Source organism: Natrix helvetica, assembly GCF_964273705.1.
Source record: "Natrix helvetica genome assembly, chromosome: 2".
Classification (NCBI taxonomy): Eukaryota; Metazoa; Chordata; class Lepidosauria; order Squamata; family Natricidae; genus Natrix; species Natrix helvetica.
Window position 1 is genome coordinate 1039143 of NC_138552.1, and position 26600 is coordinate 1065742.

Below are 26600 nucleotides of genomic sequence, written 5' to 3' on the forward strand. Positions count from 1 at the left end.
AAAGGAACTGGCCACGTTGAGTTTCCACTGAGAAGACTAAAGGGGGGAGACACACCAAGGGTTGCCACGGGGAAGAGGATGCAGATGGATTCCCCAGAGGTCTTGAAGGCAGGAGGACACGGACCAGAGAGATGGGGGACTTTTCACAGGAGATCCAGACTCAGAGGGAGGAAATTCTTGACCGCCAGGCTTTGTGGAACAGCTGCCCCCGGGAGTCCAGAGGGCTCCATCATTGAAAGTTTTTGTCAGGGGTTCTTCAAATCAGAGGGCTTCTTAATCCTTTTGGAGCTTGGTGGCTTTCTTGCAGACAATTCCATGACCCAACTAGGCTGCTAGCACTGAGGATGTTACCTAGTTGGGTCATGAAACGTCTGCAAGAAAACCACCAAGCTCAGAGAGCACCAAGGACCCCACAGTCCTCCTCCTCCTCCCTTCTAGCACTGATGATGTTACCTAGTTGGGTCATGAAACATCTGCAAGAAAACCACCAAGCTCAGAGAGCACCAAGGACCCCACAGTCCTCCTCCTCCTCCCTTCTAGCACTGATGATATTACCTAGTTGGGTCATGAAACGTCTGCAAGAAAACCACCAAGCTCAGAGAGCACCAAGGACCCCACAGTCCTCCTCCTCCTCCCTTCTAGCACTGATGATGTTACCTAGTTGGGTCATGAAACGTCTGCAAGAAAACCACCAAGCTCAGAGAGCACCAAGGACCCCACAGTCCTCCTCCTCCTCCCTTCTAGCACTGATGATGTTACCTAGTTGGGTCATGAAACGTCTGCAAGAAAACCACCAAGCTCAGAGAGCACCAAGGACCCCACAGTCCTCCTCCTCCTCCCTTCTAGCACTGATGATGTTACCTAGTTGGGTCATGAAACGTCTGCAAGAAAACCACCAAGCTCAGAGAGCACCAAGGACCCCACAGTCCTCCTCCTCCTCCCTTCTAGCACTGATGATGTTACCTAGTTGGGTCATGAAACGTCTGCAAGAAAAGAACCAGTCTGAGAGAGCACCAAGCACTCTGCAATCCTCCTCCTGTCCACAATCCTCTCTCCCTCCTAGTACTGATGAGATTACTTAGTTGGGTCATGAAATGTTCAGAGAGAAGCTCACCAAGCTTAGAGAGAACCAAGCCCCCCCCCCCCCTCCATCCAACCCTGAGCGACAAAGATTCTCTTCTGTCGATATCCAAATCAGCAACACAACAACCCAGGTATTCAAGCCACACACACACACACACACAGACACATGGTAGTACTCACAGTTCACTACTACTTTCTTCTCTACTGCTACTGCATCTTCTACTACTACTGTAATAATACTGCAAAAATTCAGAAGTAGAAACTGAACTATTGGAAAAATAGAAAATGAATAAACAAATGAGTACAGGTAGTCCTTGACATATGACTACAATTGAGCCCAGGATTTCTGTTGCTAAGTGAGACAGATAAGTGAGTTTTGCCCTATTTTACAACCTTTTTGCCACAGTTGTTAAATGAATCACACCAATTGTTCAGTTGGTAACCTGGTTGTTAAGTGAGTCTGGCTTCCCCATTGACGTGGCCTCGGGATGCTGCAACTGTCATAAGTACCTGCCAGTTGCCAAGCTTCTGAATTTTGATCTCGTAACCATAGGGAATGGTCGTAAGTGTGAAAAATAGCCATAAGTCATGTTTTTCCGTGCTGTTGTAACTTTGAGCTATCACTAAATGAAGCTGAGGGCTCCCTGCGTGAACAGGCTCAGAGCACAAAAGGCTTCAGTTCCTGCCTCCAGAACCCCCAAATACTTTCGGGGTATGCCCAGGTACACCTATTTTCTGATTTTAAAAAGAAGCAGCCCCAGAAAACCCCACCTTCGGCTGAATCCTCACCTGGGCTAAATCTGCCCATTCAACAAAGAGGTTAGTTTTTTTGGCCACTCCTGGAAAAATGAACAAGAGTCCCAGAAGCATCACAGGGGGACCAGCTGCCTGCTCTCCCTTCCCCCAGGAGGCACCGCAAAGGCCATTCTTTACAGCTGGGACCCAGGAAACATTTGCATCTGTGCAGGTCCGCCTGATTGACAGCTAAGAAAATCTAAACTGGCCATTTTTCAAAGCACTGTAGCTACTCGAAGAGGGAGAAGCAGCAAGTCAACAAGAAGAAAGGAAAAAGGAGGGAGAAAAAGGGGAGTTAACAGGAAGAAAGGAAGGAGGGAGGAATAAAGAGTTTTAACAGGAGGTTCCAAAGGGGCTTTTTAAAGAGGCCACTGGACTTTCAAGAGTTGCCTCTTGAAAAAGGGCCTTTGGGACAACAGTGACCTGGATGACTCAGGATCTCCCTAGATGAAATTAACCGGAAGAAAGGAAGGAGGAGGAAGAAAAAAGAACAGGAAAAAGAAGAAAGGAAGGAGGAGGAAGAAAAAAGAACAGGAAAAAGAAGAAAAGAAGAAGGAGGAAGAAAAAAAAGAAAATGAACAGGAGGAAGGAGGAAGAAAAAAGAAAAGGAGGAATAAAAAAGAACAGGAAAAGAAAGGAAGGAAGGAGGAAGAAGAAAAGGAAGAAAGGAAAGAGGAAGAAAAAAGAAAAGGAAGGAGGATGAAGGGGGAAAAAAAGAAAAGGAACAGGACCACACTGCTTCCCAGGGATAGGCAAAGAAAACCAGCCCCCCCCCTCCCCCTTCTTCTCCCCATCCATAAGTCCTCTCTGTTTTCTGCAGGTCACAGAACAATCCAGCAATATCCTCCCTGCTCCCTCACTTCAGTCTTCTCACAGCATTTCCAAACACTTGGTTGCAAAATACACAGAAAGGAAAAAAACAACCTGAGAGGATTTAAGGAGACTTTAATGACTAACAAAGAAGGCAGCCAAGAAAAACTCTTGCTAAATTATCAGTGCGTCCTCAGCCCGTCACTGGCAGGAGACGCTGGAACAGACTCCCCGAATCTGCTCTCGGGAGAGCCAAGCGGGCTCGAGACGGATCACTCAGGCCCCGAATGGAAGGCCAAGCGGGGATTCGTTCTGAGGGCTGTTGGCTACTCTGACAAACACAACACAGCAACTCCTAGGCAACCCTCTGCAATTCCTCTACCCAGGAAACTGCAGGGACGGCCGCGCAGGGCCAAAGGCAAAGGGAGAAGGTTAGATTCTTGGACAGCAAGAAAGTGGATGGGACCAGAAGGCCGGATCAAATGTTTTCTCTGCTGATTCTCCCATTTCGGTTCCCTCTCACCTGCTTTTCTCCCAGGAAGGATTCTTTCCTCTTATTTCCTCCACAACAACAACCCTGCAAAGTGGGTTGGGCTGTGTGATCTACGACAACAGCCCAAAAAAGCCAACACAATCCTAGGCTGCCTCAACAGAGGGAGAGAATCAAGATCACGTGAAGTGTTAATATACCACTTTATAATGCCTTGGTGAGGCCACACTTGGAATACGGCATTCAGTTTTGGTCGCCACGATGTAAAAAAGATGTGGAGACTCTAGAAAGAGTGCAGAGAAGAGCAACAAAGAGGATTAGGGGACTGGAGACTAAAACATATGAAGAACGGTTGCAGGAACTGGGCATGTCTAGTTTAAAGAAAAGAAGGACTAGGGGAGACATAATAATACCAGTGTTCCAATATTTGAGGGGATGCCACAAAGAAAAGAGGGGCACAACCTATTCTCCAAGGCACCTGAGGGTAGAACAAGAAGCAATGGGTGGAAACTAATCAAGGAGAGAAGCAACCTGGCACTAAGGAGGAATTTCCTGACATTAAGAACAATTAACGAGTAGAACAGCTTTCCTTCAGAAGTTGTGGGTGCTTCACAACCGGAGGCTTTCAAGAAGAGACTGGACAGCCACTTGTCTGAAATGGTATAAGTGCTCAAGAAGGGGGTTGGACTAGATGACCACCAAGATCCCTGCTGACTCTGTTAGCCTATGCTCTAAATGAGAGTGAGGGATGGGTCTAGTCACCTGGCCGGCATTTATGGCTAAAGTGGGGCTAGCTTGTTTTTAGGATGCATGTCACTGGTTGAGATGGGTGGCTACAGTCAATCAAACAAATAAATAAAATTGACGTATCCCTTAGTTCATCCCCAGAAACCAAGCGCAGCTGAAGGGAGTCTTCATATTTCACTCCAAAGGCCCCACGTGATTCTGGGTTGATTTGCTTAAAAGAAACCCATAAGGCTAGCAAAACATGGGCTCCTTTCCTACCACCATGTCGGACGGGGTGGGGAACTATGGCCTTTTATGACCTCTGGACTTCAATACCCAGAATTCGTGGCATGGCTGGCTCCGGAATTCTGGGAGTTGGAGTTCACAGGTCATGAAAGGGCTGTAGTTCCCCATCTCTGATGTAGGAGGGCAGCCCAGTTACTCTACGTAGGAAAAAGACCAGAGGCAGCCCCTTCTCCAACTAACAAACTTTGAATCAAACGTACAGTAGTTGGTTGGAAAAGGGGCTACAAGGGGCTACTTCCCTCTGACCTTTTCTTCCCATGGCTGGAAATGGCCACACATATGCTACTCTCTCCATTGGTTATGTTCAGAGTAACCTGCTTCCAATTCGGTGGTGGGATTCAGACGGTTCGCACCTATTCAGCAGAACCGGTTGTGAACTTTCTAAGCAGTTGGGAGAACGGGTGGTTGGAAGAAATCTCCTTTTGTTTTGTTTTTCCCACTTCACAGGGCTAATCCTGTAAGGAAGGCAGGAAGGCAGGAAGGAAACATTCTGGTGTTGTTTCTAGCCGAATCTTTATTGTCCTCCTTACAGAAACTGCCTCTCCGGTTAACCCTTATGACATTGTCACAGCTAAGGCCAAGCGCCCATCGACATGAGTGACATTGAGTTGGCCACACCCACCCAGTCACATGACCACTCAGCCACGCCCACCCAGCTGGTCATTAGGGCAGAGAACCGGTTGTCAAATTATTGGAATAATTTGAGAGAGGATAAGGAGAGAGGAAGGGAAAGAAGAAAAGGGAAGGGTGACAGAGGGAAGAAAGGAGGGAGGGAGGGAAGGGGAGGAAAAAGGGAGAAGAAAGTGATGGATAAGGTACAAATATGGTGTATGGAGAGCAGAAGAGCCAATAATTGTGTTTTGGGAGTTGATGGTAAGATGAATTGATGTAAACATTTAATAATACAATATGATGTTGGCTATGTAATGGTATACATGTGATTTATATGTTATGAAAATGAAAAAATAAAAAACTTTGTAACAAAAAAATAATAATTTGAATCCTACCCCTGTTCCAATTTCAAGGTTTACAGGTCCTGCAGCCCAAAGGACTAAGCCAGATCTGGAGACGGACACAAGACTTCATCAACTCAAGACGGAAGGATGCAAGATAAATTATCCCAAAACTATCTCTGTGGTGCAAGAAAACTTATTTCCTAAACTGTCATCTGGGGCTGGACTAGAAGACCTCCAAGGTCCCTTCCATCTCTGTTATTGTTTTTTTGTTCTGTTCTCTTGAATTGTTCCTTTTCACATAAACATGCAGGGGTTAAGATGATGTATGCCCATTGCCACCTGCCCTCTGGCACGCATTGGCATGTGCCACACTCTGCAAGGGCACCAGGACACGAGACAGGTGGGCGTAGGGCCGCCAGCCGAAGAAGGGAGGGCCACCAACACAAACCACTACTTTCTTCCTACCTGGCTGGTCTTGTTAACAATTTTGTTTTCCTGAGCCACAAAAATCTACAGCTGGATTTCAAGGAGGCGGCGAAGAGATCAAAGCAAAGATGCACTTTCTCGATTTTAAGAATCTCTGCAGTGAATAAGTTTCATAAATAATAATTCTTCCAAGTGGGGGGGGGGGAAATGTTCCACTTGAAAACCCTCCCCACTGTGCAGCCTGGCAATTTTTCAAGCTGCGGATACATTTAGTTGAGAGTCTTTGATCTGGTGATTGGTAAGGGGCTTGAGTGACGGCACGATGGTGGCAGGACTGCTCTTTGGAGACCCCTGCTCTAAGGCAGTGTTTCTTAAACAGGGTGGATAAAAAATAAATTTAAAAAATCAGATGTTTAAAAATTTAAATCGGATTTTTTAAACGTAAATTGGATTTTTTTTTTAATTTTTATCAAATTTATTTTAATAAAATGCTCTTGGAGTAAAAATCTATCTAGAGGTAGTTTTCTGTTTATGATACATTCATAATTTAGTTTATTCAGCATGAAATGGAGCTTAAGATGTACAGCATGGATGGCTGTCTATTCTGCAACATTGGGACTCTCGGTGAGTCAACAGCAGGTCGGAGGAAGAGACGCTGCGGGGCAGAGATGACAGCTGCTCTTTAAAAATTGTGATTTAAATCAAGTTGATTTAAACCAAGCCTTTTTGCTAGTGATTTAAATCGTGATTTACAGAATGACAGAAGGACAGAGTAGGAAGGGACCTTGGAGAGCTTCTAGTCCAACCCCCCAAATCGTGATTTAAATCAACTTGATTTAAATCAAATCCACCCTGTTCTTAAAGCATGTTCCCAGAAGCCCCCAGGGTTCCCGAGACCCTCTCAGGGGCCCCACAAAATCAAAAGTATTTGCCAGATATTAATTTTAAAAAAAAACCAATGTCACTTTTCTCACTGTGTTTTAATGCAGTGGTTCTCGGTCTTTTTCTTCACCACGGACCCCCTATGAATCCCTTTCGGGGCCACAGACCATGGCCACGGACCCCCCCCATTAACAACATTTAAATCACAACATTTTTTTCAAGCCTTTGCAAACCTTGGAGAAGCATCAGCTCCCCTCCCCCACCCCCAGGGCTCTGCGGATTACAGGCTGAGCACAGCTGTTTTAATGCATTCAAAATATAGTGTTTGTTCATGAATAATATTTATTTCTTCCTATCTAATGGGTTTCATATTCTTGTTTTTACGTGATTCAATGAATACATCTTCCACCAATGCATCCATTTTGATTTTCAATAGGGTAAACATGGACGACTACATAGCCCATGCAAATAAAAACTCTGTTTGGGGCCCTTCATAATTTTTAAAAGTGGGGGGAGGGGCTGGGAGGAAAAAGTTGAATAGACCCTCCTTTAGACCAACCATTTGGCTTTGCTGAGTGTTTTTCCCCCCTTCCCAACATTTTTCCCACTGCAAAAAAATGTTCCCCTACAGCGGGGGGAAAAAATCAGGAGTCTGGAAGCTCTTTTTTTAAAAAAACTGAAAGGTATAACGTTTCATGAACTGTAGCTGGTGCCTTTCAATAAAATTTCCTTGCCAAAAAAGATGCTTCCAGATTCATAGAAGATTCCAGGGGGGGAAAGTTCTTGCAAGGCTGCCTCAGCCCATCCTCAAAGCTCTTTTTCCAAGCATTTTCCTCCCCTTTCATACAATGGAAATTCAAACTGGGGGGGGGGGGGGAGCCCTGCATAGATAAGCTCCCTGCAGTTCTTTTCCATGTCATCAGAAACTTTCTACATAGGAAAATATTTCCCAGATCCCTCAAAGTGCTGCCAGAGGATGCCAGGAGAAGGGGAAGGGAAGCAGGAATGGGAACGAGGAGGAGGGGAGGGAAAGAGGGAGGAAGGAAGGAAGGAAAGAGGGAAGGAAGGAAGGAGGGATGGGGAGGAAGGGAAAGAGACGGGAAAGCAAAGGGGAGGGAGGGAGGGAGGAAAGAGGGAGAAGGAAGGAAGGGGGGAAGGAGATGGGAAAGCAAAGGAAAGGGAGGGAGGGAAGGAAGGAAGGGGAAGTGAATGAAGGAGAAAGGGAGGGCAGAGGAGGAAAAGGAAGGAATGAAAAGAAAAGGAAGGAGAGAGTGAGGGAAGGAAGGAGGTGGGAGGGAAAAGAAAGGAAGGGAGGGAGGGAAGGAAAGAGGAAGGAAGGATGGGAGAGGGAGGGAAGGAGAAGGGGAAGCAAAGGGGAAGGAGGAAGGGAGGGAAGGAAGGAAGGAAGATTGTCTAACCACCTCCCCCCACTGCTTAAAGCAAAGGAGTCCGAGGGAAGGGGAGGTTCAGCGGCTCCCCCAGCCAGCCCTTCGTCCCAAGCGGGAGCCCCGACGGGAGGAGCCGGAGCATGAACGGAAAAGAAGCGAGGCGGCTCCTCCGCGAAGCCTCGGACAGCGAAGGGAAGGCGGGCCGCCCCGTCCGCGAGACCCAGCGAAGCCGCCCCTCCTCGGCCCCTTTCGCCCCGCTTCCCCCGAGGGGCTCCGCTGCCCAAGAGCGGACCGAGGATGGCAGCCGCCTTGCCCGAGAGCCCCGTAGAAGCCCGCAGCCCCCTCCCAGGGGAGACCCTCTGCCGGCCGCCCTGAGCCCGGGGAGCCTGGGGGTTGCGGCCCCCGCGCACCTGCAGGGAGGGCGCCGCCTTGGCCAAGGAGCCCCGAGGCTGTCGGGGGGGGCGCGCCTTCCTCCACCCTCCGCCCCCGAGGCTCTCCGGCAGGGAGGCTTCAAGAGCTGCCCCCCCCCCGGAGGCTGCAACTGTCGGCGCTCCGAGACCCCGTCGGGGCTGCTCCCTGCCTCGCCCGCCCATCCCCGGGACCCCCAGCGCCTCCGCCCGCCGGTACCTTCAGCTGCGGCTGCTCCGGCTCCGGCCGCCCAGGCTCTCCATGGCCCTCCGGGCACGGCGGCTCTTCCGCGGGCGGCCCAGACCCGCCACCCTCCGCTCCGGGACGCCCGGAAGGCAGCGCAGGGTCGGGGGCTCCGCGGCCCGTGCGGCTGTGGCTCGGTCGGCGCGAAAGCAGCCCCGGCGGGGAAGCGGACTCGCTCGCGCTCGCGCTCTCCCTCTCGGCCGTCCCGGCGCCGCCAAGTGCCGCCGCCGCTGCCTCCCTCCCAGGCTCCCCCTCCGGGGGTGGCGGGGAGGAGCCAGGGGGCGTCTCTGCGGGCGGGGGAGGAGGGAGGACGTGCACCCAGCGACCCCCCCCTCGCCCCCAGCGCAACTTCGCCAGCCTCCGAGTCCCGGGCGCTCAGAGCGAGTCCCAAGGCCGATTCCTCCCCTGCTGGGGAGGGGCCACGCTTTGCAGCCAGGCGCTTCTCCCCCCCCCTCCCCAGCCAGGCAAAGCCCCCCCCCATCTCTCTCTCTCCCCCCTCTCTATCTACCCACCTACCTCTATCTGTCTCTCTGTCTATCTATATATCTCTACTCTGTCTCTCTATCTCTCTACCTACTTACCTACCCACCTATTTCTCTCTCTCTCTCTCTTTCTCTAATCATCCACCTCTAATCTCTCTATCTGTCCCCTTCTCTTCTAGAGGGACTTTGAGCGCCATACAAATAAAACGTTAAAAACATAAAAAACTGAGCATAAACATGTAAATGTATTGTTTTTGGTGGCTACAGCTACATTCCATGCAGGGGGCAGGCTGCCATCCACCAGGTGTGGTGAAAAAAATCAAGACAGGCCAGCTGCAGTGACCCGCTTAAGAACCCAGGCAGCCTTTTGACAGGATTAAAGAAGGGTCCCAATCCAGAGCGTTAGGATTGCCAGTTAAAATCTACTGCGTGACCCAAAGCGCAGGGCAAGGCCCCTGTGTCTCTGGGAAGTAGTAAAATACTCCCACCCAGGGCGAGGACTGCAAATCCTGAATTTAAGTTCTGCATTTGGGGCCTTTGGCGCAATGAAGCCAGACAGAAAAACAGCCCAGGGGCCGGGCTGGTTGCCAGAAGCCACCTGAGGAATGCTGGCACAATAGCTGTGCAAAGAAATCTCTACTCCTTCCTGCATCTCCTTCAAGTACTAAGCATCCTAAGTTCCACTCCTTTCTTTAGGCTCTCTACTACGCCCCTCCATGCAGCAGAAGGGGGGGGGGCAGACGCCTCACTTCCAAAGGACATTCAACTGCCAGGTGCAGAAATGGGGGGGGGAGGGGAGGCTCCATGCAGGAGGGGGAAAGTGAATTCTGCAGCAAGCATGCATGGGCAGCCCCGGCCCAGCCTTATGGGTACCTGGATTGGTTTCTGAAGGGCTGCAGATGCAAAACTAGCCAGCAGGCAGGCTGCAGAAGGGTTTGTTTTTAATGCTTATGTATACTTCATATTTCTTAACAGCCACCCGTCTCCTTCTGATTCCCAGGAAAGCTAGAAAGGTCATTGTTGAATTTGAGAAGTTTGGGGAAACGATATGGAGGACAAAGGTGGAAATATAGGGACTGTTTCCAGGTTTTCAGAGATTAGCAAAAGAACAGAGCTGGAAGGGACCTTGGAGGTCTTCTAGTCCAGCCCACAAGCAGGAGACCTTATTCCATTCCAGACAAATAGCTGTCCAATCTCTCTTTAAAAGCCTCCAGGGATGCAGCACCCACAACCTATGGTGGCAAGCTGTTCCACTGATTAACGGTCCTCCCTGTTAGGAAATTCCTCCTGAGTTCCAGGTTCCTTCTCTCCTTGACTAGTTTCCATCCGTTATTTTCTTGCTCTTTGTGAAATGCAATCCAGCAGCTAACTGGTGTATGTATGATTTGCATCTGGACTGTGTAGCATTTAAAGGGCTTCATTACCCGCTGGTTACCTTCACACAGGACCCTTCCCCAGGTCAGAGAAAACCCTCTCCGGTCCATTCACACAACCACCAGGGGGGGTGGGGAGGTTCGTAGGGGTTCATTTTCCTGTCCTTATTTAGTGTAAGGTGCCATCCCTCCCTCTTCGGCTGGGCCATGACTCAGGGGGATGTGTGGATCCGGAAAACAGGACGACAGGCCTGTAACCGAGTTAAATCTGCTTTCCTGGGGCCGCAATTGGATTACTTTAATCTTTACAAGGAGGCGTGCAAAGGTCAACGTCCTTAATCTTCCAGGAGCTGCTCAGATCCGTCCTGCAGACACGGAAGGCAATAAACTCAGTCCAGGCTTCAAAGTCAACCCTGCCCACCCATCCTCTGCCCCTGAAAGGGTCCGATGGCTGCGTGAAAAACACACATGCACCCCCCCCAACCCCCCTGAGCTCGTGTGGGGCTGTTAAAGGGCAGAACCGGGATCAGAATTTCTATTGTTAAGCAGCTGAGTTGTTGAGTGAGTCATGCTGTGGTCTTATGACCTTGTTTGTCACGATTGTTAAACGAATCACAGGATTGTTGAATGAGTTGGTGGCCAAGCGTTTGAATGTTCTTCATGGTGGTGGTTATGGGGATGCTGCAATTGGGGGGAGGGGGTGTATTTCCACATCTATTTGGGATGCTCCAAGCAGGAGACCCTCCCTTTGGGCAGAAGGCAAGAGTTTGGGGGGGGGGGGTCTCTCCTGAGATACTCCTTAAATAGGGTAGGGTTTGGACCTCCAAGCTCTTGACAATTCCAGGAAGTGACAAGAGTCCCATTGAAAACATGAGAATAGCATAGCATAGAAATAGAAAAGAACAGGGTAGACAATATAATGAGAAATTAGAATAGAATTAGAATTAGAATAGAAAAGTAGAAAATAGAAAAAAGAATAGAATGGAATAGAGTACAAATAGAATAGAATACATTAGAATACATTAGAATAGCATATGGAGTAGAAATAGAATAGAATATAAAATATAGAGTAGAAAAAGAATAGAACAGAACAGAACAAAGAATGAATACAATAGAATAAGGAATAGAATAACAGAGTTGGAAGGGACCTTGGAGGTCTTCTAGTCCAACCCCCTGCTTTCCTCTCCTTATAGAGTCCAAACTGCTGCTCAGGGGCATCCTGGCAGAACAGAGAGACCCAGCTGGGCCTTGGACCCCAGGATCCCTCTTGGCCCCTGCCTCCTTTTTTCCACGCCTTCCTGCATTCCAGGAGTGCAAAAGAGCCTGGGCCGCGTGCAGAGAGCTGGCTCTGCAGACAAAAGGCCCATTTGGTCTCCTTGGCACTCCAAGGGAACGTTGGCAGGAAAACCAGCCTGAAAAGGTGGGGCGATGGAGCAGGTTCGGGGATCGCCTGGCCCATTTCACCTCTTCACTCCCCAAAGGGAGGAAGCCAAACCCGGGAGGGGAGGGGAGCCACCCCCACAGCAACTCCCGTCAGAAGGAAGATTCCAGCAGGAAGAGGGGGGCTGCATAGGGGTAAGTGCAGTGGTGGGATTAAATTTGTTTTACTAGCGGTTCTGTGGGCGTGGCTTGGTGAGTGTGGTGGACGTGGTACGGTGGGTGTGGCAGGGGAAGGATACTGCAAGGTCCGCATTTCCTCTCGATCAGCTGGGACTCGGGAGGCAAAGAATAGATGGGGGGCGAGGCCAGCCAGAGGTGGTATTTGCCGGTTCTCCAAACTACTCAACATTTCAGCTACTGGTTCTCCAGAACTAATCCAGGGAGAGAAGCAACTTAGAACTAAGACATTTCCTGACAGGGAGGACAATTAGCCAGAGGAACAGAAGTTGCCTTCAAAAGTGGTGGGAGCTCCATCGCTGGAGGCTTTTAAGAAGAGATTGAACAGGTATTTGTCTGGAGCTGAATAAGGTCTCCTGCTTGAGAAGGGGGCTGGACTAGAAGACCTCCAAGGTCCCTTCCAACCCTGTTATTCTGTTAGAGGTTCCCAATCTTGACAACTTTAAAACACTTCATGGCTGGGTGGGGAATTCTGGGAGTTGAAATCCAGTTGCCTTAAAGTTGCCAAGGTTGGATATCCCTGCTGGTAACGAAGCAGAGAAGGAGAGATTCCAGCAATGAAGAGGCAGAATCTCTCATGAGTTTTCCAACTAAATGAAAACATGTGCAAGAATTGTTTTGTTTCTAACTTGGCAAAAATAGAGCCAGACCTCCTTGGGAACCCCCTTGTGAGACCCCTGGGGTTTAAATGTTTCCCAGTTTGTTAATTGAAGGGGGGGGCAGTCCCGTGTCTCACAGGGACCCTGAGTTGGCACCCCCAACCTGTCTTCCCTCTCTCCCCAAATTAGTCACCCTGTGCCCCTGATGAAGGAAGGTGCAGCTCCCCAAAATGGCGGCTTGGGCATAAAATTTTGGACTTTGAAAAGGGGCTACCAGATTTTGGCTAATTTTTTCCCCAAAGAGCCTTTGACCCTCCCTGGCCACCTTCTGGATCTATGCAAGTCAGTCATAACCCAGGACGTGTGCAGAATCCTAACACATAATTAGCCCTAACTGGCCGTATCTCATTACTTCAGGTAGGCCTCAACTTATGACTGCAATTGGGACACTGTTGCATCCAGTTTTGGTACCAAACTATAAAAAAGAGGTGGAGACTCTGGAAAAAGTGCAGAGAAGAGCAACCAGGATGACGAGGGGACTGGAGGCTAAAACAGATGAAGAACGGTTGCAGGATGGTGGCTAGTCTCATGAAGAGAAGGACCAGGGGGGACATGACAGCAGTCTTCCAATATCTGAGGGGCTGCCACAGAGAGGAGGAAGGGGGTCAAGCTATTCTCCAAAGCACCTTTGAAGGCCAGACAAGGAACAATGGAGGGAAACTGAACAAGGAGAGATTCAGCCTGGAAATAAGGAGGAATTCTCTGACAGGGAGAACAATCAATTTGTTCTCAAGTTGCCTTCAGAAGTTGTGGGAGCTTCATCACTGGAGGCTTTCAAGAAGAGACTGGAAAGAGACTCCTGCTGGGGGGGGGGGTTGGACTAGATGACCTACAAGGTCCCTTCCAACTCTGTTAATCTATTAAGAACTTCTGTTATTAAGTGAATCATGTCCAATTTTGCAACAGTTTCTGCTGTGGTTGTTATGTGAATCAGCCCCATTGAGCAAATCACGTCTTCGTAATTTAGGGAACCTGGCTTCTCTCCTTGACTTCGCTATTCGGAAGCCGGCTGGGAAGTTCACGAATAGGGACCGCGTGACCCGGGGCCCTGCAGTGGGTGCAAATACACACCAATTGCTGAGCAAATTTTGATTATAGGACCATATGAACGTTGCAACAATTGTGAGTGTGAGGAGTGGTTGTAAATCTCTTTTTTTTCAGTGTTATTGTTACTTTGAATGGTCACTAAAAGAATTGTCATAAGTCGGGACCACCTATATGGGGGCGAGAGAGACCCAACCTCCCCATCTCCCAGCTGGCTGCATTGCAGCTTCGTCAGTTTGGCCAGTGCAGGTTTAACACATTATTGTTGTTGTTATTTTACATCAAACATTTATATGGCTGCCCAACTTCAGTGAAACTTTGGTGCCTCACAATCCCCAAATTAATGCACGAGAGAGGCAGTCCTCAATTTATAACCATTCATTTAGTGACCACTGAAAGTTACAATGCCGATGGAAAAAGTGACTTATGACCGTTATTCGCACATATGACCCCCCAGGTCACATGATCAAAATTCGGAGGCTTGGCAACTGATTCATGTTTATGACGGACAGTGTTCCGGAGTTACGTGATCCCCTTTTGCGACCTTCTGACAAGCAAAGTCAATGGGGAAGTTGGGTTCACTTAACAACCATGTTCCTAATTTAACAACGGCAGTGATTTACTTAACAACTGTAGCAAGAAAGGTTGTATGATGGGGCAAAACTCACTTTACTACAGTCTTGCTTACTAACATAATTTTTTTGCTCAGTGTAAGTCAAGGTCTGCCTGCATAGCAACAATGAGATAAAATCATGAGCTCATCCCGGGCTACCCCAGGCCATCATTCCGCAAATCTGGGGAGGGTCCCAACCCCACCTCCGCACCTGCATTATGGGAGTTTAGCTTGCAAATGTGGCCTCTGAGAAAGAAAGAGAGAGAGAGAGGAAGCAGGGAAAATAACAACTGAAACAGACTGAAACAGGAGTCCTGGGAGGACAAGAGCCAACCCCCCCCCCCGAATGTGCATCTCTCCCCTCCTTTTCTGTGCTGCCCCTCTTTGCAAGCTCCTCTGTGCTGCCCCACCCCCCAGCATCTGGCTGCAGCACCAAACAGCCTTCGCCAGGGTACAGCTGGCAGCTGGCAGGACCCCTTCCCCTGTCAGCAGAAACAGCGCCAAAGAGCCAGCCTCCCAGCCCACCGCCCCAAATGCAAGGGGCCATCTTTGGGGCTGGGCTGGCAGGCAGAAGCGTAAGACCAGACTCCCTCAGGTGCCTTTCCCTTGGCAGGGGCTCGCGCTCTCCCTCTCCCCGCCTCAATTAGAGCTGCTTAAGAAAACACGGGTTCCAGAGCCAATGGAAGGAAACCATCTTCACTGGACCGAAGGGTCTCCATGTTTGTTTAATCAAACCCAGATGCTGAAGGTGCCGTGCCAGAGGAGGAGGATGCAAAGCATTGGGGGCAGAGGGGAGAATCAAAGGGAAGCCTGTCTCAGGCAGGCCTGGGTTGGGAGGGGGGCTGGCTGGCTCCTGAAGTGGGTGGATGGTGGGGGGGTGGCAGGAAAAGCGAGGGGCTTGGAGAGGGGAAACACTGGGGGCCAAAGGATTCAGACTTTGGAAACCTGAAACTGGGCCAGGGTCTCCTGCGAGAGGAGGCAGCGTCTCGGGGGGGAGGCAGGATCTTTGTGTTCCCTGCTTCTCCCCACAGCAGCCTTCGGGGTGAGGTGGCACATGGAAACATTTAGCAAAGAATCGCTAACTGTACAGGCCAGCACCATTTCTGCAGAGTAAAACGTTGCACAGAGGGTCTTTCTGCACGTGTGAATGCACTCAGAGCCTGAAAACAGAGAGATGCAGAACCTGCAAACGGGGAGCATGGCAGGTGCAGAAATCTGGATCTCTATTATCTATTTCTGGCAGAAATCAGAGCTTCCCATATTTTCCATAGCTTTAAAGGCCCTCTTATTCATGCTAGTGGAATTTTTCCCCCTACTCTCCCTTGCAGGACTCTTCCAACTCACCAATATTCTTAGCTCTCTTTGCAGGCACCCATCATGGAGATGTTTCCCCGTGTTTTCACATCTATTAAGGACTGTATAGCCTCTTCCAACAGCCATTTAAAACCCTTATTTTCGATAAATACTCCATGGTTGATTTGGAGGTCTATTTTGGATTTTCTCTTGCTGAACTGTCTCATCTCAGCATCAATTATTTTCGCTACTGGGAAACCTTATTTTCTAGGAAGGGTTGCCATTTATTTCACTCCATTCTTCCTTTCCTTCTGCCAGTACCTCCTGTGCTGTCACACAGTCTTGGGGTACAAGGCAGGCACCCCTCATACTGTTGTGGCCCACCAGAGGAGTTGGCAGCAGATTCGGACAGTGAGGAGGTTGGAGAGGGACATGAGCCAGTCCTGGAGTCTGGAGAGGGCTCTGAGGAGGGCTCTGTGTCGGAGGCAGAGAGGGGGCCAGGCCGTCTGACAGTTATCAGCTGCCTTCAGAGTCGGAGATCAGTGTGTTGCAGGAGAACAACTGGAGCCTGTTCCCAGTGTGCGCATGTGCAGATCTGCCAAAGGGAAGAGCTAAACAACAGGGGACGACTTGGGAGTAATGCCATAGGTGGACGGTGAATGGCCCCTCCCAGAGGAAATAAAAGTGAAGCAAAAGGGGAGTGGAGTTTGCAGGAGACCATTACCGTATTTTTCAGAGTAGAAGACGCACCCTTTTTCCTCAAAAAAGAGACTGAAAATCTGGGTGCGTCTTATACATCGAATATAGCAATGTTTTGCCCCCCGAAGCCCCCACTTCACCTAAATGGCCGTGCATACCCTTATGGAGGCTTTCAGAGAGCACCTGGGGGCTGGGGAGGGCAGATATGAGCAAAAAACAGACCATGCCCCCCCCCGCCCCCAGCAGCACTCTATAAACCTCCATAAGGCTATGCATGCAATTTTTTTCACAAAAAATGTTTTTGCTCTTTTTTGCCCCCTCCCCCGCCCAGGAGCACTCTGCAAGCCCCCCCCCCACTATTCATGCCTTTTATTTGAAAAAAAACGGGCCTGTTTTTGGGAGGTTTGCAGAGTGCAAAAACTTTATATTTTGGGGGAAAGCTCTTTAACTGATTGATGAGAATTAGATTGATCAAGTGCTGTGCCAGCAGAAACAAAGTCTTAGGTGCTGCAGATTGTCAGCGATTTCCTTCTCCAGCACATGGATAAATACACCTGGAAACATCTACCTACCTACCTACTCTCTCTCTCTCCCTACCTATCTACTGTATTTCTCTATCTCCCTCTATCTCCCTACCTACCTACCTACTGCTCTCTCTCTCCCTACCTACTTACTGTATTTCTCTCTCTCTATCCCTCTACCTACCTACCTACCTACCTACCTACCCTCTCTCTCCCTATCTACCTATTGTATTTCTCTCTCTCTCTCTCTCCCTTTATCTACCTACCTACCTACAGTATTTCTTTCTCTCTCTCTCTCTCTCTACCTCTATCTACCTACCTACCGCTTTCTCTCTCCCTCCCTCCCTACCTACTGTATTGCTCTATCTCTCCATCCTTCTAATTACATACTACCTACCTTCTCTCTCTCTCTCCCTACCTACCTACTGTATTTCCCTCTCTCTCTATCCCTCTATCTACCTACCTACCTACCTACTCTCTCCCTATCTACCTGTATTTCTCTCTCTCTCTCTCTCTCTCTCTCTCTCTCTCTCTCTCTCTCTCTCTCTCTCTCCATCTACCTACCTACCTACCTACTCTCTCTATCTCCCTACCTACCTACTGTGTTTCTCTCTCTCTCTCTCTCTCCCTCTATCTACCTACCTACTTTTTTAAAATTTGCCTCTTCAAAACCTTCGTGCGTCTTATACTCCGAAAAATACGGTAGTTCATTCCTGCATTCTTGCCAAGTATTGCGCATATCAGCCTGGTAATTGTGAGCTACCTTGAAAGACTTTGCTGGAGAGGAATTCACTGCCAATTAAATAAAAGGGGTTTCTCGGGAGGAGGACTGGGCTTCGTTGCTGCTGGGGAAGCCTCGGTCACAACACACACTTAACGCAAAGCCTCCCGTTATCATATTGATTCTTTGCTTCTGGGTTCAATTCAAGCCATTGATGGTGACCTATATAACCCTTAACGGGGTTATTTGAGGGCCTTTTTCTACCCATCCTCTCAGAGGGGCATGTTATGGGTGCAGGAAGAGGCCGCTTTCTGCCATGGCCCATGTACCCTCTTCCCCTTGGGCCCATCATCTCCTCTTACGTCAGACTGGCCCCAAAGCATCAGACCTGGGGACCCTAAAAAACGAGCACATGGTCCCTAAGCTGTCGGTTGGCATCGGCCGTCTTTTACATTTCTGGTTAATCGGCTTCAATTATTTCAACTTTTAAATTGCTTTTACTCCTACGGTTTCTTTTTTATTTTTTGGAATTCATGAGAAGCACCCAGAGTTTCACAGAAGAGACGGAGGGTTTTATAAATTTGCAGGAAATGAATAAATATTCATGTTTTCTTCTTTTGAAACGACAATGAGCATCAGCACAGAAATGACAAGCGCACATTCAATTTGGCAGAAAGATGCTCTGATCTGCCACCGTGAGAAGCTCCTGCGTGTCACCTTCTGTTCATTAGGGATTCTTTGAAACGGCCACCGGTCCAGCAGAAGGGAGGGTGGCCCAAAGAGCAACAAAGTCCATGTTGTGAAGCTCATCTATGGCAAAAGCCAATTGCCTGAAGTATCCAAGGCAGCAGTCTTCAAATGGGTAACTTTCTGGACTTCAGTTCCCAGAATCCCTCAGGCAACTAGAGCAGAGGCCTCCAAAATTTAAACATTGTGGACTTCAACTCCCAGAATCCCTCAGCCAGCCAACTGAGGAATTCCGGGAGTTGAAGTCCACAAAGCTTAAAGTTGCCACGTTTGGGGTCCCCTGGTCTAAGCAAGCGTAACATGAGATGTGACCTAATACCTGGGTTTATTCAATATGACTCAGTGGTGGGTTCCAGCCGGTACAGCCTGGTATGGCTGTACCAGTAGTAGTGGGGAGACACGGCCACCGAACCGGTACGGTGGCTCGTTTGGCCCACCCACGTTCCTTACCTGTTTTTAAGGCAACTGGGCCAATTGCACACACCTCTGACAAGCAGCTGGGTGTCTCAAGGGCGGTGGAGTGGGCATGCGTGCGCAGCACACATCAGGGGCACGCAAAGCACACGTCCGGCCCATGCACGAAGGGACCACGAGCAGCGTACCGGGAGCAAAGGCAAGAGCAACCCACCACTGATACGACTGTATGACCCACCACCAAGTAGCAAAATGAAACCTTCTTATTAAGTCGGTTCATGTCATGCGATCAATCATTTGGACCAACGGGGCCTCTTGGGACAGTGATGTCTCTGCCGAGGTTCAGAGCAAGCCGTCTTCCAGGAGAACTTCAGTGTGAAAAGGGAGCTCAGACCAAGCCAACTTTCTGGCCTTCTCTGGAGAAGACCCGGGTTCCACCCGGCTTAGACTCAACCATCTTAGAACCAGATTCAAGGGTGACTCACCATCACGAGATCCCTTCTTCCTACATTTTCATCAGGACGGCTGGAACGGTGACCCTCTGCCAGGAACCGTCCTGCTGGGTGGGACAGTCGCAGAACCAAAGGATCTGGAGAGGAACAAGGAGCAAATGAAGGGGAATCTACCGGTCCCAGGATAATGTTACAGGATCCAATCTGGGTGGGTTGTTGGGGTCAGAGGTTTATTATTTCAAGCTTTCAGACTCGTATCGGAGCCCATCCACAGGGAACTCCCCCCCCCTCTCCAGAATATCTGCCCTGGCTCTTCTATGTGTTGCATTTGGAAGGGGAGGGGAGGGGAGAGGTGATGAGTGGCATCTTGGAGGTCTTCTACTCCCACTCCCCGCTCAAGCAGGAGACCCTATACCAGTGATGGCTAACTTTTTTGTCCTCCCGTGCCGAAATCGTCCACGCACCCACCATGCAATGTGCCCTGCCCCCTGGGCATGCATGTAACACACACACCCCGCACGCATATGTGCATGACCCCCCCCCCCCGAAAGGCCTACTCAGCCTCCTGCACCATCCCAGGGCCTTTCCAGGCTCTGGAGGCTTTTCTTGAGCCTCTGGGAGGGTGAAGACAGCCTACCCTGGGCTCCGGAGGCCTTCCAGAGGCCGAAAACAGGCCCGTTTCCAGGCTTCCAGAACTTCAGGGAGGCTCATTTTTCACCCTCTCCGCACTCCATAGGTTTTCGTCCCTGAAGCCTCCTGGCACCAAAAATGGAGCAGGGGGGGAGGGGTGCACCCCCTGTGCTTCCCCCGTCCCCCACACATGTGCATTCATCTCCTGGCAGAGATCCGAAAATCAGCGGGCTGGCTGAAGGCATGCAGGCATGTGTGGTGGAGGTGACCTGGGTGAAAGCTTGCATGCCCTGAGAGAGGGGTCCATGTACCACCCGTAGAACATGTGGCATAGATTCCCCATCACGGCCCTCTACCATTTCAGACAAATGACTGTCCAAGCTCTTCTTAAAGCCTCCTGTTAGATAATACTAGCTTCAGTTACAGTGGTTTCCACCAAGGTCCTCTGTTCCGGCGGGAACAGAGGTTTAATCCTATTGCTCGAAGGGTCTGACAGCTCCCTATAAAAGGGCTGCTGTCAGTCTCAACCTTCGCTGGATGGTTCTCACTTCTTGTACTTAAAAAAGAGCTGTTGTTAACGTTCAGCCTGCGTGTGACTACCCATGACCCAATCTAACACCTCCAGTGTTGGATCACTCACAATCTACCAGAATGACAGAATAACAGAGTTGGAAGAGACCTTGGAGGTCATCTAGTCCCACCCCTTACTCAAGCAGGAGACCCCATACCATTTCAGACAAAACGGTTGTCCCATTTCTTCTAAAAAGCCTCCATAATTGCTGGAGGGAAGTCATTCCACTGATTCATTGTTCTCACTGTCAGGAAATTCCTCCCCAATTCTAGGTGGCTTCTCTCCTTGGTTAGTTTCCTTCCCTTGTTTCTTATCCTGTTTTGGAGAATCGGTTGACTCCCCTCTTCTTGATGGTTCCTGGTTGTGTGTGGTTTTGAGCGGCTAATTAGGAGGGCCAGCTATTAAGTTGTTAATTCTTCTTCTCTTGTAACCGTATAAACCACATTAACCATATAAATGCAATGTGTAGAAGAGCCCGGGGGCACATACTCTGGAGAGAGAGGGGGGGGAGGATGGGCTCCAACAGGAAGCTTGGAAAAACGAACCTTTGGTCCTGTTGATCAACTCAGATTGGATCCTCCAGAAAGAAATTCCCACACGTTAACTTCTGTCCGCATGATCACACCCGCCTCTGCCCGTAAACCCTTGGCAATGTGGGCATGTTAAGCTGGGAACACGGACTGGGAAGGGTGCCTCCAGCCCCCAGGAACCCCCTGGGTGCCCCTGGCCTTCCCCTAGCCAGATGTGAGCCTCCTCCTTTCCCTCCCTCCTTATTCACAACCCCCCCCCTCTTTACATTGTCCTCTAGCAGGCTTCCCAGCCCTTGACCAGCAAGCAGTTGGGCAGAGGAGCCCGTCTGAGTTCCAGGAAGGGTTTGCAGCCTCTCCGGTGGTTGGCCTTGGGCAGAGAGACAAGGTGGCACCTCTGCTTCTCCATCAGCACAGTTCCATTTCTCCAAGGGCACCAATCCCGTCAGGCAGGGGCCTCCAATGCTAGCATCTTTAAGACTTGTGGACTTCAACTCCCAGAATTTCCCAGCCAGCGTGAATTCTGGGAATTGGAGTGCTGGCTGGGCGATTCTGGGACTTGGTGTCCACGAGTCTTAAAGTTGCCAGGTTTGGAGACCCCTGCCACATGGGCCCTCCTGCTCCTCTCCATAAACCTCAATCCTTTCTATCACTGATGACGTTACCTAGCAGGGTCATGAAACATCTGCAAGAAAACAGCCAAGCTCAGAGAGCACCAAGGGCCCCACAGTCCATCCTTCCTCCTCCTCCTCCTCCTCCTCCTCCTCCTCCTCCTCCTCCTCCTCCTCCTCCTCCTCCTCCTCCTCCTCCTCCTCCTAATGCTTGCTTAGGCAGGAGAGCAAAGGGAAAAAACAAAGAAAACACCTTGACGTCCGATTCCTTTTGGTGCAGTAGAATAAGATAAGAGCATCAAACCTCAACTTTCTATTGTTTTATATAATAATATAAAGTAGCCATTTTTGTACCAACAAACCTACCTAATCGACCAAACCCAAGATCCCAGCTTCATGGCTTGCTGGGCCTCAAACCTCGCCTGCTGCTGGACAGGGGAAGGCAGAGACCCAAAGGATTCCTCATCCTTGGCAGCTTTAAGGAGGGTGGACCAACTCCCAGGATTCCCCAGGCAGCAGGCTGGCTGGGGGATTCTGGGAGTTGAAGTCCACACATCTTAAAGGGGACCAAGGTCAGGAAACTCTGCCCTACAGCCAAACACCACCCAGAAGCGTCTTTCTTTGATTTCTTAGCTGAAAATGTTGATCGTCCACCCGGAGGATCTTGTGGAGGGTTGTTCCCCTTGCTAATCACAACGACTCTATGGATTACTTTATTTTAAATTTTGTAAATGTCAGTCAGCCAATGGAGCTGGGCAGCTTACAAATTTAAACAAACAAACAAACAAACAAACAAACAATACATGCATTTGGGGGGGGGGAAATGCCAAGAGTTAGTGGAAAATCCATTCTAGGGTGGAAATATTGACAAACTCTGGCAGACCTTCTGATTTTTTATTTTATTTATTTACAGGGTTTCCAGCCTGCCCAGTTATCCAATTCTGAGTAGTGCACATTTCCCCAAAATCAAAACGCGGGTGAAACAGATAGAAAAGAAAATAAACGAAATCAAGGCAGTATTGCTCATTGCAAAATCAAACGAAAATGAAAACTTCTGATCTTACAATGCAGCCCTAGAAAATCTAAACACTGGAAACCAAAGGAAAGTGGGCTCTTCCCTGCCTGAAGGCTCCATGACACAGCCGGGCCTCTAACAAGCTTTCTGGAAACCAGGGTCAGGACGGTGTGTGTTTGTGTGTTGTTGTTATTGTTGTGTGTAACTTCATTCTTTTTTGTTTTTCTAGCCAAGAAAACAAATCCCCCAGTGTCTCTCCTATTGTGTCTCGCCCCCCAACCCTGTCCCTCAAACCCCCTGCCCCCCCCAATGTCTCCCCAGGAGCAGTGCCTGCCCCCGCAAAAGGTTTGCCCATTGGACACCCTCCCCCCCTCTGGCTGTGGGTTCTAATCCTGGAGAAAGAGACCCAAGAATTCCTATCTCACTGACAGGTTCAAACACCTCTGCCAGGATCCTGCTTGCTTTTTTTCAAATCTCCCCCAAATCTGTCCAAGGCTGGTGCTGCAGGGGCTTCTGGCCCCTTCCCCATGAAGAAGGAGGGGGGGGTTCTGGGTAGAGGACTTGCTCCCCCATCTTCTCGAGGGGAGGGATGTGGGGCCAGCACAGGCTTTGCAAAGTGGGTCCCCCTGGCCTCCCCTGCCCTGCTGCTCCCCACAACGGAGGCTTGGCTGGCTGCTCTCTTCAATCCCCCTTGAACCCGCCACCCCAGGCAAAGGCCCCTGCAGAAGCAGCGCCACCTTCATTGCTCCTAGCTGGCTTCTGTGTGCACAGGAGGGTTCAAGAGGCTGCCATCCACAAAGGGAGAGGGGGAAAGCAGGCAGCTGAACTTCCCTGACAGTCAGGACAATTAGCCAGTGGAACAGCTTGCCACTAGAAGTTGTGGGTTTTCAAGAAGAGACTAGACAGTCACTGGTCTGGAATGGTGGAGGGTCTCCCGCTTGAGCAGTGGGCTGGACTAGAAGACCTCTGAGGTCCCTTCCAATTCTGTTATTCTGAAGATGGACAAATCCAGCCTCCAACCCCTGCCTGAGTGGGACCCCTGCTTGGCACAACAAACAGTCAATCAAAAAAGAGCTAGGAGGGACCTTGGAGGTCTTCTAGTCCAACCCCTGCTCAGGCAGGAGACCCTACACCATTTCAGACATATGCTCAATCTCTTCTTAAAAACCTCCAGTGGTGGACCATCCACAACTTCCGGTGGCAATCAGTTCCACTGGTTAATTGTCCTCACAGTTAGAAAGTTTCACCTTGGTTCCAGGTTGCTTCTCTCCCTGGTTAGTTTCCATCTGTTGCTTCCTCCCCTGCCTTCAGTGCCTTGGAGAATAGCTTGACTCCCTCTTCTTTGTGGCAGCCCCTGAGATATTGGAACACTGCTATCTTTATTTATTTATTTATTTATTATTCATATTTATAGACCGCCCCCTCTCCCGGAAGGGACTCGGGGCGGTGTACAGTCACTAAAATACGTTATAAAATACATACAAAACAGTTAAATAATTAAATACGTAGGTGGAGGAGGTTGCAAGACTGTACATAGAATAATAAATATTAAATATAGTATATAGTATATTAAAAACTTTTTAAAACCCCAAACCCAATTAAAATGAATAAATCCCCGGGAGGTAAAACTAAGAAAGTGCCAGGCCAGCTGATTGAAATAGGTGAGTCTTTAACTTTTGCCGGAAGGAACGGAGGTCGGTGGTAGTTCGAATGTCAGGGGGGAGGTCATTCCAGAGGGTTGGGCCCATCACAGAGAAGGATCTACTCCTAGGTGTCGCCCGCTGGCATTGACTAGCAGACGGCACCAGGAGGAGCCCCTCTCTGTGTGAGCGGATAGGTCGCAGGGACGTGTGTGGTAGGATGCGATCCTGCAGGTAACTAGGTCCACTGCCATGGAGCGCTTTAAAGATGGTGATCAATACCTTGAAACGCACCCGAAAGGCCACAGGTAGCCAGTGCAGCTCGCGCAGGAGAGGTGTTACGTGGGAGTAACGTGTACTTCCCATAATAACCCGCGCGGCTGCGTTCTGAACTAGCTGCAGTCTCCGGATGCGTCCCAAGGGAAGCCCCATGTAGAGAGCATTGCAGTAGTCCAGGCGAGACGTCACCAGCGCATGAGTGACCGTGCGCAGGGCACTCCGGTCCAGTAGGGGGCGCAATTGGCGCACCAGGCGAACCTGGTGGAACGCCCCCCTTGCCACGGCTGCTACATGGTCCTCCATTGACAGCCGGGCATCAAGGAGGACGCCCAAATTGCGCGCCCGCTCCACAGGGGACAATTGTTCGCCCCCTATGGCCAGCGATGGAGTCAGCTGGCTGAACCGAGGCGCCGGTAACCACAGCCACTCGGTCTTGGAGGGGTTGAGTTTAAGTCTGTTGTCCCCCATCCAGACCCCGACGGCTTCCAAACACCGGGACATCACTTCGACAGCCTCGTTGGGGTGGTTTGGGGTTGAAATATACAGCTGAGTATCATCAGCGTAAAGATGGTACTCAACCCCAAAACCACGGATGATCTCACCCAGCGGCTTCACATATGCGTTGAACAGGAGAGGCGAGAGGACCGACCCCTGTGGCACCCCACAAGTGAGTGGCCTCAGGGACGATCTCTGCCCCCCTGTCAACACACATTGCTTCCGGTCGGAGAGGTAGGAGCCGAACCACCGCAAAACGGTGCCTCCGACTCCCATCCCCTCCAACCGGCGCAATAGGATACCATGGTCGATGGTATCAAAAGCCGCCGAGAGGTCTAATAGGACCAGGATAGAGGAGCAACCCCTATCTCTGGCCCTCCAGAGATCATCGACCAACGCGACCAAGGCTGTCTCAGTGCTGTGCCCGGGTCGGAAGCCGGACTGGCGTGGGTCTAGATAGTCGGATTCGTCTAGGTGTCGCGGGAGCTGCTGCGCCACCACATTCTCGACAACCTTCGCCAGAAAGGGGAGGTTGGAGACTGGACGATAGTTAGCTAGCTCCATTGGGTCGAGCGCGGGCCTCTTGAGCAAGGGTCTCACCACCGCCTCTTTCAAGGCGGTTGGTAAGTATCCCTCACTCAGTGAGGCGCTCACCAGGCCCAGGAGCCAGCCTCGTGTCACCTCCCAGGCTGCCAGTACCAGCCAGGAGGGGCACGGGTCCGTTAAACAAGTGGTGGGTCGCAGCCGTCCACGCAGCCTGTCCAAATCCTCGGGGGCAACAGAGTCAAACTCCTCCCAGAATGGTCCCTCAAGACTCGCTGTTGGCGGCTCGTCTGGTCCACTGACGGAGGTCCACCCGCTCCGGATCTGATCGATTTTGTCCTGAAGATATTCCCCAAACTCCTCTGCTCTACCCTGTAAGGGTGTCTCCCGCGCCCCCTGCGATAAGAGGGAGCGAGTCACCCTAAACAGGGCGGCAGGGCGGTTATCCGCGGACGCAATAAGAGCAGCACAATGTCTACGTTTGGCCGCTCTTATTGCCACAAGGTAAGTCCGCAAATAGGCTCTTACCTGTGTTCGGTCAGATTCGGAGCGCGAGGATCTCCACCTGCTCTCTAGACGTCTCCTGTGGCGCTTCATCCCCCTGAGCTCCTCAGTGAACCAAGGAGCCCAGGTGGGTCGATGCCGCAGGAGAGGTCGCAACGGCGCAACCCGGTCCAAGGCCCCAGTCGTCGCCCTATTCCAGGCAGTCACTAGGTCCTCGGAACGGGAGCGGGACAAGGCTACAGGTATTGGCCCAAGCTCCGTCAGGAATCTATCAGATTCCATCAGGTGCCTGGGGCGGTACCAGTTTATAGACTCTGGTTCCGCCTCCTCGCGGTGGGGGATAGCGCCAGGGAAGTCCAGCCGGAGGGATGAGTGGTCTGACCATGACAGGGGCGTGATAACTAAATCCCCTATTCCCAGATCACTCGTCCACTGTTCAGATACAAAAATGAGGTCCAGTGTGTGGCCCCCTTCGTGAGTGGGGCCCTGCACTAATTGGGTCAGGTCCATGGCCGTCATGGAAGCCATGAACTCCCGAGCCACCTCGGAAGCCGCTCCCGTTGACGGCAAGTTGAAGTCCCCCATGACCAGGAGTCTGGGAGTCTCAACTGCCGTCGCTGAGATTAGCTCGAGGAGC

General features: G+C 50.5%; 1 protein-coding gene across 5 annotated transcripts in view; it reads right to left on the reverse strand.

Annotated features, from left to right (window-relative positions):
• The window catches only part of IL11RA (interleukin 11 receptor subunit alpha), a 100623-nt gene that overhangs the window by 37356 nt on the left and 36667 nt on the right, over window positions 1–26600 (reverse strand). For 3 of the 5 annotated variants that reach the window (XR_014174439.1, XM_081942081.1, XM_081942077.1), the window contains exon 2: window positions 19182–19285. Coding sequence is in view for 2 of the 5 variants with exons in the window: in XM_081942081.1 (XP_081798207.1) it covers window positions 19182–19184 (3 nt within the window). In the remaining 3 variants the exon portion in view is untranslated. Of the gene's footprint in view, window positions 1–1263; window positions 1323–8489; window positions 8867–19181; window positions 19286–26600 lie in introns of those variants that run through there. The other 2 variants (XM_081942079.1, XM_081942078.1) reach the window with 2 other exon arrangements.